At 41.7% G+C, this 13,178-nt stretch overlaps 1 protein-coding gene across 10 annotated transcripts in view; it reads right to left on the bottom strand.

Annotated features, from left to right (window-relative positions):
• tjp1a (tight junction protein 1a) overlaps nt 1–13,178 on the bottom strand; it is a 97,341-nt gene that overhangs the window by 24,267 nt on the left and 59,896 nt on the right. For 6 of the 10 annotated variants that reach the window (XM_023405962.2, XM_023405966.2, XM_023405968.2 and 3 more), the window contains 7 exons: nt 6,492–6,548; nt 5,323–5,447; nt 4,995–5,097; nt 4,440–4,767; nt 4,088–4,194; nt 3,117–3,285; nt 2,765–2,900 (listed from right to left, as the gene is read on the bottom strand). In XM_023405962.2, coding sequence (XP_023261730.1) covers nt 2,765–2,900; nt 3,117–3,285; nt 4,088–4,194; nt 4,440–4,767; nt 4,995–5,097; nt 5,323–5,447; nt 6,492–6,548 — 1,025 coding nt within the window. The remainder of the gene's footprint in view (nt 1–2,764; nt 2,901–3,116; nt 3,286–4,087; nt 4,195–4,439; nt 4,768–4,994; nt 5,098–5,322; nt 5,448–6,491; nt 6,549–13,178) is intronic. The other 4 variants (XM_023405963.2, XM_023405965.2, XM_023405972.2 and 1 more) reach the window with 1 other exon arrangement.

The following is a 13,178-nucleotide window of genomic DNA, read 5'->3' as shown; positions in this document are numbered from 1 at the left end:
AGGGTAAATGAGAGCTGCAGCCTGCGGATAAATAACAGAATTGTAATGGAAGAGAGAGAGAGAGAGAGAGAGAGAGAGAGATAGAGAGAGAGAGAGAGAGAGAGAGACAGTGTTTGTATGTGTGTCTGTGTGTGTAATGGACGGATGAGAAAGAGAGTGTGACACAGGGGGAAAAGGAGAGGAACAGAGCAAGAGCGAGGGACAGAAGAGAGAGGAGTGAGAGAGTGTTGTGGCCTAAATCTGCTTTTCCTTGCTGCAGAATGGTGCTAAAAAAAGGTTTCACGCTGACAAACACCATTTGACAGAAGCCTTTGTTCAATCCCCTCGCTTAGACATTCGTACAGGTACAGACGCGAGAGCCCGAGTCAGTGAGCGACAGAAAAAGTGAAGGAGCAGGGATGGATGTGGCTGCACAGATATCAATAAATGATAAAAAAAAAAATATGGTACTGCCACACCAGTATTTCTAAACTGCATTACAGTCCCAGTCTTCGTAATTTCATATCAACCCACGAGCTTCGAAATGCTAGCAGTTAGCATATGCAGAATAAAGCTGACTAGATATCAACCACTACCATCATTTTGCAAAACAAACAAAATGTCGAAAAGCAAAAAAATTACTTGTAAACTAATAATCTAATAATAACATATGTTTGGCAAAAGCTAAAAAAATATTTTAAAAACAAAAATTAATTACTCACACATATGTATCTGTAAGTTGAACCATGATGCTTATTAAGAGGATTTTAAGTTGAATTCCTTGAAAAACAACACAGAGATCTTTTTGCCTGCACGCAGTATACTCATGCTCACTGAGAGACACTTTGGATGAAAGGCATTTTTGATGATCTGTTGTATTCAGAAACATGGAACAGCGTTATGTCCTGGGGAAAAGAATGCCTCTAAGCCCCACAGCCAATCAGGTTAAGCGAACCATCTGGCTTGGGGCAAAGCTCTGTGGGAAGTGTGTCAAATTCCTTTTTCCCCTCCTAAACTGGGAGATAGTAACAAGATTCCCTGAAATCACAGTGTAGTGAGTCAGGCAGTTATTTCTTCAGTTATATTCTAAACCGCAACCACGTGTGAAGCAGGTGTAACTCCTCTTGTGACAATTTGTGTGCTTGCTTACCAGTTTAACTTGTGCAATGGTAAACAAGAATAAAATGACTAAAAGAGGGGTGAGGGAAAGAGCAACAAAAATATTAAATGCTCGAAACAAACACATACTAGCCTGTTATCAGAGGGATGCATTCACTTACATTGGAAGTAATCTGTGCAACAGTGACCCTGCCCTCATCCTGCATTGAAACAAGTATGGTTACTCCACAGACTAACACAGTCTACCATCTAATGACATGACAGCACTGGAGGTCAATCTAGTCATATGATATGACTGACAAGCAACTAGTAAGCCGGACAGCTAAACTAGCAGCGTACTGAGCTATCATCCTGCATCTACAACAGCTGTTTTAAGTGTATGGTCTGTGCAAACCAGGCAGTGCAGTGTAGTTTGAGTTTTGTATATATGTGTTCCAGTGAGACATTTTGCCCTTTAGGAACCGAGTTTATCATAACACAGCACATCTGGCACCTGTATCTCACATAGCCAGACCTCCATCTCACCAAGATCACAGATGCCTGGAGAAAATTGCAACTACTTCATTACAAATGAGTTTGAAAATGACTGCCTCCTGAAATAGCACCTCTGCTTACGTTTCTGTGTGGCTACAGGTTCTCTGAAGCATAGTTTTGTGAGTGCAACTCAAAGTCCACATGAACACGATGAAATGGAGGACCGGTTATAGAAGACTATGAAAATTCAATCCAGAACAAGTGCTCGAAGGCATCATGGATTTGGGCCCCTCATTCAATAACCACCCCTACTTCACAGCATCAAACAGAACAGTTTACTGTGAACTATTTAGAGAAATGAGAAGCATATCCTATGTCTTTTCTCACTATAGCCAGTGGCAGAATTAGCATTGGTCTGTTCCCAAAAGTCAACCGTCTGCAAGAGCTTGTCATCTTGTCCGATTCAAACAAGATCAGTATCTTGTTCTTGCCAGGTAAGGTTTCATTGCCCACGCTCCACACTGACTCAGAGAAACATTTATGTCTTCCTTTAGCTGTCTTTTGCCACCTATGTGTTTGCCAGCTACAAGAAGCTATGTAACCTCTAAACTACAAGAAAGATAACTTACTGGAATCTCCAACTGGCAGTAAGAAAAACAGGAGAATAACGAGTTAGAATGGACATTAAAATTAATTGAAAGCATATGTGTAAATGGAGTGGAGTATATGCAGATAACAGCTACCAAATAGCATTACATTCAATTGCATTCAATGCATTATAAACACAGAATAATGGTAACAAAAGTAAAACTTAGCTTTGCATGATTCTATTACATTTTTCAAAACAAGCCCTTAGTCCACCAGGAGACGAATCAATCCCTCCTCTCTTCCCCAGAACTCTCCCAGAGCAAAGCATTATTCTAACACAGTGATGGCTCCAGAGGGACGGTGATGGTTTATGCATGCTACGTCTTTATCTATTGATTTATGCATTAGTGAAGCAAGGTGCTTACTCAGCATCCACTAACCTGTGGGTGTGAACATGATTTATGAAGTTGGAGTGGTGGGAGTATGGAGGCATGACTGTGGCATGTGTGACAGCTGCGTGCCGTCACCAGATTTGCAGTCTTCATGTGTGTGTGTGTGTGTGTGTGTGTGTGTGTGTGTGTGTGCGCATGTGTACTGCGCTTACCTGCCATTGCTGATCTGCCGAGGTGAGTGACGGAGATGGTCCGACAGTTCAGGCCTGTCAGGGGAACGTGATCGACTGCCTCTCCCGTGGGATCGATTGGAATGCTCTGATGTCAGTGAATGTATTTCTGAAATGTCTGTGAAATGTGCATTAAATATGTATTAGCATTTAATCGATGACGTAAATCAGGGTAGAGGCAAAATAACAAGAATAATTTGACTTCAACCGTGAATTTAAATGATACTTTTTCGGCATTTAAAAATAAGATATTGATTTGTCAAACCAGTTACAGCTTCAGCAATCAAATCCTAGCTGCATCCACCAAGGCGATGCTACATGTGTGTTGTCTCACCATCTCTGTCGGAGTTATTAGCTGATGGGATACTGTCGTCGAGGTCTGGAATGTTGAGCAGCGTGGCTCGCTCATCTCTTTGCACCACCATCTTCAGTTTGCCCTTTGACCTCTCAATCAGCTTCTTGGCATCTATCAATGATAGGTTCTCCGTAACTGTGCCATTGATCTGCCAGAGGAGGAGAGGCAGGTCAGAACAAGATCTGAATAGACAAGTTGTCATCACTGCAGAATTTTGCTGTAAAGCCGACAATGTGCTTTTTGAAAACTAAAGGATCATCACAAGGTGAAGAGGAATTACGAGCAGCTTAGCTCTACCTCACATTAACAATAACTATGCCCCAAATAAAGAGGCTATAATAAGTTAAAAAATCTGTAATATAATTAGGTCTGCAACACTATTGGTGCTGTCAGACACGAAGAGAGCCCAGAGAAGTTGTATTACGTGATATACATTGTATAAGGCAAAACTTAATTATCTTTATTATTTAAGTATTAAGTATTAATTTCTATTGGTGTTTGTCCTGCAATCACATTTAAACTAGAAAATGTCTCTGCCTCTCTTCAGAACTATTGATACAATAAATTAGATTTTGAATGAATCTCTTTAAAGTGAAGGAGGATTTTTTCCCTCCTCTGAGACTGAATGGATAAAAATTCAGAGGAATAATGGAATGTGTGGCATTCCTGCTGGTGAGCCTGCATACTAATGATCTGTGACCTCACTCTGTGAGCCACTTTCAGCAGCTCACAGATTACCCCAGCAGACTAGTGAACTTTTTCAGTAAAAAGAATGTCTGATCCCACCTCACTCATACCATAAAGGAAATTATTTGATGCCATTTCTTAACGTATTCATCTTTTACATTTATTGTAATAATCTTTTTGTCCGTTTACTTCTCCATTACTGTGTTTTACCAACTTTAATCACCGCTGTATTACCCACATGCTCTATCGTGCTTTCCTCTCACCTTAAGTACAACATCTCCCTCTTGGATGTTTCCATCCCTGGCAGCAAGGCTCTCAGGAGAGATGTCCTTCACAAAGATGTGGCTGGCCAATCGGAGTCCATATTCTGCTTTCAGAGTTGATAAGCATAAAAGAGTAATATTAGCAGAGCGAATCAATTTAATCCTCACTTGAGTCTCTGCAAATAAGACAAACTAGTTTTCATTTCTGATTGTACTGATTGACCCTTACTGTAAGTTTCATATATACACATGTCTTTTAAATAATCAGTTTCAGTATTTTGTTAAAATATTTTTGAGTTTTATGTAAATTGGATGTGTTCACAATATGTATAGTCATCTTTGTGTTGCCCACCTTCATTTTTGCGGGACTTGACAAGGGTGACCTTGGCAGGCCTGGGTGGAGCAGACGAGGCTTGTGATCGGCGATCAGAGCGCGGTGAGACACTCCTCTCCCGCGAGGCACTGTGATCCCGCCTGCCACTGCTGCTACGCTCACGTTCCTGACGCCTGCCAGTGCCTGTGCCTCCGCTTGCTCCTCCATAGGCACTTTGGCCACCACGACCGCTGTGGTGCTCATAGCCATCATCCTCATCACTGTCCTCTTCCTCGTGCTCTGACATGGTCTCCCTGTCTCCTGGCCGCGAAACAGGGATTTGTACTTTCCTTTTCCTACGGATGGTCTTAGAAAAGAGACAAAATCTTGAACGTTAGAAGTTGAAAATATTATTTTCTCGCTCACATCTGAAATACAAGACAGTATCTTTATTGTTGAGAAAACATTCTGTGAAACAGCAATTTGAAGTGAGTGAACACAATCCCAAAATCATGCTCTGTAACGTCAGGGGTCACTGTGAATGTATTTCCCCCTAATTCAGGCTCGGTAACTACAGTATTATGTTGAACTTACTATCTTTGCATTTTTGCCACTCTTGCGGAGTTGCTGCACAGCGTAGGCATGCTCTACATTGTCCATAGAGACAGCATTGACCATCACCACTCGATCATTTTCTCTGGAAAATTAAAGAAAAAAATGCGCAAAGCATAAACAGGGGAAAGGGTTAATGTCAGTCTACAAAAGGCAGAATAGTAATTAATAACTGACTAACTAATTCCGAGGACAGACTAACTAACTAACTTTGCTCCTGCAAAACGTTTGTATTTCGACATTAACAAACAGTGAAAGATTGAACATTACTATCAGAAAAAAATTTCTTGCAATATAGTCAAACACTTACTGTAGCAGTCCCTCTGCAGGACCTCCTTTCAACACATCAGATATCACAATGGACGTCTCTCCACTCTGGAAATGAGGGTTGTCTCGTCCACCTGAGATGGCAATACCAAACCCAAATCCTGGGGCCTATACACACAAAAATATATACAAGACTGACTGATATGGAATGAATGGCAGATACATCAGAGTTGTGTCTCAGAGTGCTGTAAACACAATGAGACTAAACTGGACTCTCTACAGGCTAATTATCTGTGAAACTGTTACTTAAGTAATGTAATGTGTTTTGTGCAGTGAAGGAGGGCTTTAAAAGCCTGAAAGCCATTTATTGAAGACAACAAAAATATGCATTTGCAAGTTATTGTGTTCCAGGGAGGTTTTCAGGACTGCTTTTTTGCCTTTGGAAAAACCAGCACCAAGGGAGCAAGCAATGTGATGTAAATGGCTTACATCTTACAACCACAACAACACAGGAGAGTTGCTAGGCTGAGGAGCACAGGCCACACTGGGCCGCTCCTTCAGCCTCAATAAAGCCACTGCTAATTAGATTACAGCAAGCAGGCCAGTCTAGACAGGTGCTCTACAAAATCCCACGGCACAGCAGCATCAAATACGTCGAGTTTACTGTCTCAAAGCAAAGTACATTCAGAAATTCAGCATGCAATAGGAGAATGAGTATACTCATCTATCTACTCTCTGTGGGGGAATATGGCTTTGAATAGTTTGACAGTTAACCTGATGATGTTGATTGTGCCAGAGGGGATAGTCAGTGATATTCACTGACCTGACAAAAAGCACACAGCCTAAAACTATCTTCTCCCTCTTTCCCTGGAGTTGTGTTAAGGAGAATGTGTTGCCAACAGGAAGGAAATGAAATGAAGTAGTAAGGAAGTGGATGCTGATGTCTGTCTTCCTTAGCATTGTTTCCTGCCATCTGGGTTCCCTGACTATTGTTTCATTACCACACATCCTGCTGCCACAGCTGGCCCACTCAGTACAGAGTGAGAAGAGAGATGGATGAGCAGAAGACAGAGAAGAACAGTAAGGAAAGAGTGAAGATAACACACACACACACAGACACACAACAGGATTAGGATGCCAGAGACAGGCAGAGAGAGAAAAAGACAAAAAAGAAGAAAGGCGAGAGTGGATTAAAGAGTTGTAAACACTTACCCTGTGAAGGGTCACTGTGTGCTGTTCCCATATGACCGTTTCCTCCATCGCTGCACTCTGCAACACAAGAGGGAAAAGATCAGTACCCTCGGGCCCGTTTATGTAGAATGTGTAGAATCTAATACAATCAACTACAATAATCCTGCAACTAATTCAATCTTTGTGAAAGAACTCACACCTATCTGAAAGTGTAAAGAAAACATGAATATTGTAAGTGTACAAAATACTTCATGTGGCTTTGCATGACATAACTGTATGTAAGATGGCATACTTTGCTGGGGCCATTCAAAAACAGTACAGTATGTATTGACACATGGTTTTTATTTGTTTTGTTTTTTTACTGTGAAATCTTTCTGCTCCTTTAGGGTAGTGGAGTACTACACAATGTGGGCACAAGTGCCAGGCGTTAGTGCTGGGTGCAAGAAATACTTAAATGACACATTCAAAATGTCACTGACTCATGAAACTCTCCAAACAAAACATTGTTTATATGACTCTTTAGATAAGCGCGCCAGTCTTAAAGCTACACGTACACCTTGTGTTTCGATATCCTGTTCAGTTGCACTAGTCAGAGTGGTTCCTTGGCTACCAGCAAGGTAGCCTCCTTTGCTTATTTGCATGACTAAGTCCTGGAGTCACTAAAGTCTACATGTGAAAAGATTATGAATGACAGCAGGCATGAGTAAACAGCTGGCAGAGCCTCACTGAGGCTCCAAAGATTGAGTAAACACTCCTATATTATTTCTGGGTGGGTCATCCGAGAGAGCTAAGAAGCAAAGACGGTATTTAGCTGCTCCTCTGACCTGCCACCCTGGATTAAACTGTTGCTAGGCAGGCATCTTTTGCTTATACCCATTCTCTAATTCAGTTGCATCATACACGTTTGTCTTGATGCATGATTTATCCTTTAGTATCTTTTTTATTTAAGTCTTCTCTTTGATTCACCATTGCTGGTTCAACTACATGAAGCGCAGAAAATGCTAGAAAACTGACAGTGTGAAATCATAAGAATGTGATTATGTTACTATTATTAGTTCAGACAGACATGCCTGAATTTGTGTCTCAAAGCACAGTTTTTTCTTTAACCCCCAGACTGCTTTAAATTACATATTTACTCTGCTCCCCTCCATCTGATGAAGCAACACTGTTGTCCTGTGTGTGTGTGCCTGCAGGGAGTGATGGTACAGCTGTCTGTAGCAGAGTGCTGAGCACAGTCTTATGTGGCAGTAGATGGAAAGACATAAACACCAACACACGTGGCAGGGTGCTCATTTACTACACCTTCTATAATCAGCCTTTTAAAATATCATACCGTGTCATCTGTGCACCCTATCATCGTGATAATCTCGCTCCGTCACCCCTTAATCATCTCCTAATCCCCAAACCATCTCACCCGTCATCTTCAACATCATCATGGTCATTACTGTCATCACCTTCCCTTATCCTAAATATACAGTTTACAGAGGGTTCAAACTGCAGAGTTGCGATGAGGAGACAGACCAACAGCCAGCTGATAAGAGTGTCTGGTGTTTGTTGACATGTCCAGACACATTATACTGTACGTTAGTTGAGGAAAAGATACAACCCCACACACACACACACACAGAAGATTGATACTGGATCTCGGTAGGATGAAAAGAATCAGTATACCTAAAGTTTTATTTGTGTCCATAGTGGCAAGGTGTGGAGACACAATCAGTACATTTTTAAATGCACACAACATCGAGCTCAAAGTAGTTGATAATTCAATTAGCTGACTGGACTGAACTGTTTTGATAATTAATCAGTTGAATCACCTTTCTCAAATATGAATATGCTTTTCTGTACTATACCATAATAAGAAATTGAAAATGTTTGGGTTTTGGACTGCTGATCAAACAAAACAATATAATATCCACAATAAAGTTTAGAGCCACTTGTGCATTTAACATGGTTCCCAAATCACCTACGTTACAGTATTTAACTGTCAAGGTAATGTCCACAAAGTCAGGTAGCCTACCGGGCATTGCAGCTCATGTACTCTAAATGCACTGTATGAGGGCAGAGAAAGGTTAGTGGTGACAGGGCTACCTGTAATTCCTATGCTGCATTTACTGTAGATATCCTAATCTGGGTTTGTGATTCAGTCTCTCCCTTTCACTCCCCTGCACCATATGACAGTGAATCAGTTGGCCTTCACCTCTAGAATACACAGTTAACCCTTTGACCCTAATTTCCATGGCAGCTCTGTGTGGATGTTATTTATGTCCATAATTGCTGCAGAGAGCTTGGGTGTCCCCCCTCTCCAACCCTCCTTCCCCTCTCCCCCCTCCCCTGTCTGCCCGTACGACTCCCACAGTAATGCCACTATTGTGTGAAGGGACCTGACCCATTTAACCACAGCTCCCCCTGACATTCCCAAACACATCCATTCCTCTAAAGTGTTTTGTGATATATTCATTCATCCGTTCATCCATTCATTCATCCAACAGTCCAGGCAGACAGAGAGGGGCTGCGCCATGAGAAACAACAGTGTGCTGGGGTCATGTGACCAGGCGGTCATGCAGGCAGGTGGCCTTGTCCTTGAACTGTGGGATGCACTGAGAGGCAGGGAGAGAGAGGAGGAGGAGGAGAGCAAGGCTGTGGGCTTCTTATACAGCTTACATGTACAGTACCAAGGGACAGGGTACGTGAAACTGTACCAGATGAGATCTTAAAGGACATGATCGTTTTTATTCTCTGCTTCCATTTTTACACACACACACACACACACACACACACACACACACACACAAACATACATACACACACACACAATTTGATAACCATTACACTAAACACCTATTCAAAGCAGCCTAAGATAATGAAGAGGACAAATAAACCTTCTGTGTAAATGTTTCTCCACCAGGTCTGAATGCTCTCCCACACACCCACACACTGACCGTAAGCCTTGCTGAGGAGCCCTTATGCACGTATGAGCCATAAGGGTGAATACATGCTTGCACCAGTAAGAGGCAATAGGTCAAGCATGAGTCATCAGAGAGACTGGAGACTTGCAGATTAAGCCTGACTTCAATTAAATTTCTATTTAACATTTGAGTGGGCGCTGTATGAAAGAAAGTCATTTTCTGTCCAGTAAACAGCAGATTTGCAGCATGGCAAATGTACTTTCCAGTATAAGGACAGAGGAGAATTTATTTAACTCACACTGTTTCTTGATTTGGTTCAAATTCATTAAACGACTTGTAAGAATATTACACATATTAGTGTTTTCAATGGTGCAAAAGTGTGAGAGGTAAAATCCCTGCTCATGATAGTTGTACAGTACAACCGTGTTTGTGAGAGTAGTTAGGAGTACAGTAGAAAGGAGAAAGCAGGTTCTCTACTGATTACCACATTGCAGAGGCTCTATCAGAAAGGAGAAAGAAATAATACAGGCTACAATGTTTTTGACAGATACATGGTTAGCTGGGAAACCCAGGTAAACTGGTGAAAGCCAAGATGGTTAAGGAGAAAAAACCTGCCTTTCTCTATTTAGAGTATTTACCCACGGGACAACAGCTCTGTCTCTCAGATGATATTATTATAGTAATTAATCGCTGGATTGTGAAGTGATGATTAACAGACTGGCTGATTGAGTGTGAGATATAAGCAGGGGAGAAAGTACAGCAGCAGAGCGTAAGCCTGAGGAAAACTGAGAAAAGGGAATTTGAAAGCCCTTAGCAAAACCAAGTTCCATAATAATGCAGACACTAAGATTTATTAAGAGACATCAGAACATTAACAAACAGTTCAGTTTGACCGGGTGAATTTCAACAAGTTATATTATGAGATAGGGATGGGGAAGGCCAACGTGGTCTCAACTTTCCTAAAAACAAAAATCAATTTTATGTGTAGCAGAGATCTCACCAGCTGTAGTTCAGTGTCAAAGGTAATTCTCCCGTATTTTGTTACAGGAACATTTTAGACTGTGCAAAAGCAAAGATCACATAACATGTAGCGCCAAAACAAACACGAATACAAGCGTGTCTCATTTTGTGGAGTAAAACGATAATATAAATACTGACGAGAACAAAGGATGAGGTTTATCTCTGAAGTCACAGAGTTGTGTGAAACAATGGTGCCCTTGATGTTGCACAAACTGACGGCAGCCTAGTGTATTTTATACATCTATATTAGTCAGACTTGAGCTCTGGCCAGCAAGGCCCAGGGCTGGAAAACAAAGAGCACCCATCAAACCACACATGTGTATTTGTCCATACACACGCTCCCATGCACGCGCACACACACACACACACACGCACACAGACACACACACACATATACAGCCATGATCTAACACTACAGGGCCTCTTTGTTCAAGCTACAGCCAGCCTGGCTTGGCCCTGCCTGGCCCACCATAACACATAGTCCAGTTCAGATGATAACAGCTCACTCAGGCTCTTCAAAGGCTGAGACTAATCCAATTCTTTGGGGCATACTGATGAACTGACTGGAAAAATTAGTGCTGAAATGGACAATAATAACCAGCTGTAGAGAGATATGATAAATAGGGTCAGGTCAACCATGCAAGTCTTTGACACATACCTCTCACTCTGCATATTCATCAAACCTGTTCACGTTTAAGTAGAATCTACACAAACATTATATATACACAGCCAACATCTTAAGAATGTGCACACTGTAAGCCCATCCACTCCGTGACCAAATGAGAAGTCAGCTGATGAGCATCACTTAACTTTTGGGAAATTGAAGCATACAGCCACAAGTATGTTGACCTGGGGCACATACCCATGGTGGGGGTATTGAGTACACAACAATAATTAAGAACAGAAATGAGCAGTCAAACACACCCATAAATACCTGTAATTTTTTTTTCATCCAATAGAATTACTTTCATTAACTTGCTAAGGAAATTAAAAAAAGTGGCAGGTGGCAATGAGGTCATCTTATGAATCATGAGCTCAGAGAAAGTTTAGAAGCTCTTTATCATTGCTTCACCAATGAAACTGCTGTCTAGCGGTCCATTACTCACCACCTCCCTTCATGTAACTTCCCTTTATCTGAACCACAGGAATGCTTCACACAGTGGGTGGATAAAATGCAAAGTCTAAGAGGCTCTTTTTGAGGAAAAACAGGTAGGATACAATGTGGGACAAATAAAGAAAAAGGATTAAAGAGTAGGTCATGACTAACATGACTGCCCTTCAGTGAGAACAATTCATTATTTACGTCGGGCTATTCTGAGATATAGAGAGCAATGGGCTACCAGAGGTGAGTGTCTAGATGACGACAAGTGTGAGGAAAAATCCTGACAAAGCTTTAGGTCAGTCTGCCTGCTCTTCTCTGATAGCCCGAGACAGGATGTAAGCAAGAGCAGCCACAGCACCCACAGGAAAACACTCCACTTCCTGTTTGCAGGAAATAGCTTCAGCTTCCAATGAAATCCCTGTGCACACTATTGAAAATTCCTCCTGGTATACCTCACCTCATCTTACAACCTAAAAAAAGAGGTTGGGAGCCTTATAGGGCATGTGGTCATTGCATTAAAGACCAGGGCCATAAAATATTACAAAGGCTGTTTATCTCTCTGGTTTAGTTATTCAAATAAACCAAGGTCAAATTGTTGTTACTTGTTAGTCCTAGTTTTTCTTCATGGTTATTCAGCACTTGTGCAAACACACATACAACGCAACCACAAACATGCATCCTTGAAAGAGAAAAATTCAGCCCTTTATTGCATAAACACACAGCTAATATGTTGCTGAGTTGTACAACAGAGGGGTCAGAATACTGCAACAAGAACAGCAAGGATGTTTAATTTATTACAGGCTTATGAATTCATGGATCAGGAGAAAAGAAGAGAAGAGAAGAGAAGAGAAGAGAAGGAAGAGAAGAGAAGAGAGAAGAGAAGGAAGAGAAGAGGAGAGAAGAGAAGACATTAGAAGAGAAGGAAGGGAAGAGAAGAGAAGGAAGAGAAGAGAAGAGAAGAGGAGAGAAGAGGAGAGAAGGAAGAAAAGAGAAGAGAAGAGAAGAGAAGAAGGAGAGAAGAGGAGAGAAGGAAGGGAAGAGAAGAGGAGAGGAGAGAAGGAAGAAAAGAGAAGAGAAGAGAAGAGAAGAGGAGAGAAGAGGAGAGAAGAGGAGAGAAGGAAGAAAAGAGAAGAGAAGAGAAGAGAAGAGGAGAGAAGGAAGGGAAGGAAGAAAAGAGAAGAGAAGAGAAGAGAAGAGGAGAGAAGAGGAGAGAAGGAAGGGAAGAGAAGAGGAGAGGAGAGAAGGAAGAAGAAAGAGAAGAGAAGAGAAGAGGAGAGAAGAGGAGAGAAGAGGAGAGAAGGAAGAAAAGAGAAGAGAAGAGAAGAAAAGAGAAGAGAAGAGAAGAGAAGAGAAGAGAAGGAAGAGAAGAGAAGAGACTTCAGGACGAATGTTTACACTGGCAGCTCGCACAGAATCACCACCCTGTACCAGCAGCTCAGCCCATCACTGGGGCAATTGTATCCATGGTGACCATATCTCCCCTCTTACTGGACCCAAAGGAAAGAGTGAGGCAGCAGTACACTCCAACAACACATAATTAGAGACAAATGCACATGCTCTTTCAGGAGGGCAAGCACTCAACAGCAAACACATGCAAATGCATGAAAAACTACTGATGTAAGCCTTTACATTCTGTTTTTCAAATCACCGGTAGTGTGTACTGTCCTGTCCTAGGAA

The sequence above is a fragment of the Seriola lalandi genome, unplaced genomic scaffold, assembly GCF_002814215.2.
Source record: "Seriola lalandi dorsalis isolate HSWRI2012SDOR001 ecotype SW California unplaced genomic scaffold, Sedor1 jcf7180002054291, whole genome shotgun sequence".
NCBI lineage: Eukaryota > Metazoa > Chordata > Actinopteri > Carangiformes > Carangidae > Seriola > Seriola lalandi.
The sequence above is the reverse complement of the archived record's forward strand: the minus strand, read 5'-3'. Positions and strand labels throughout refer to the sequence as shown.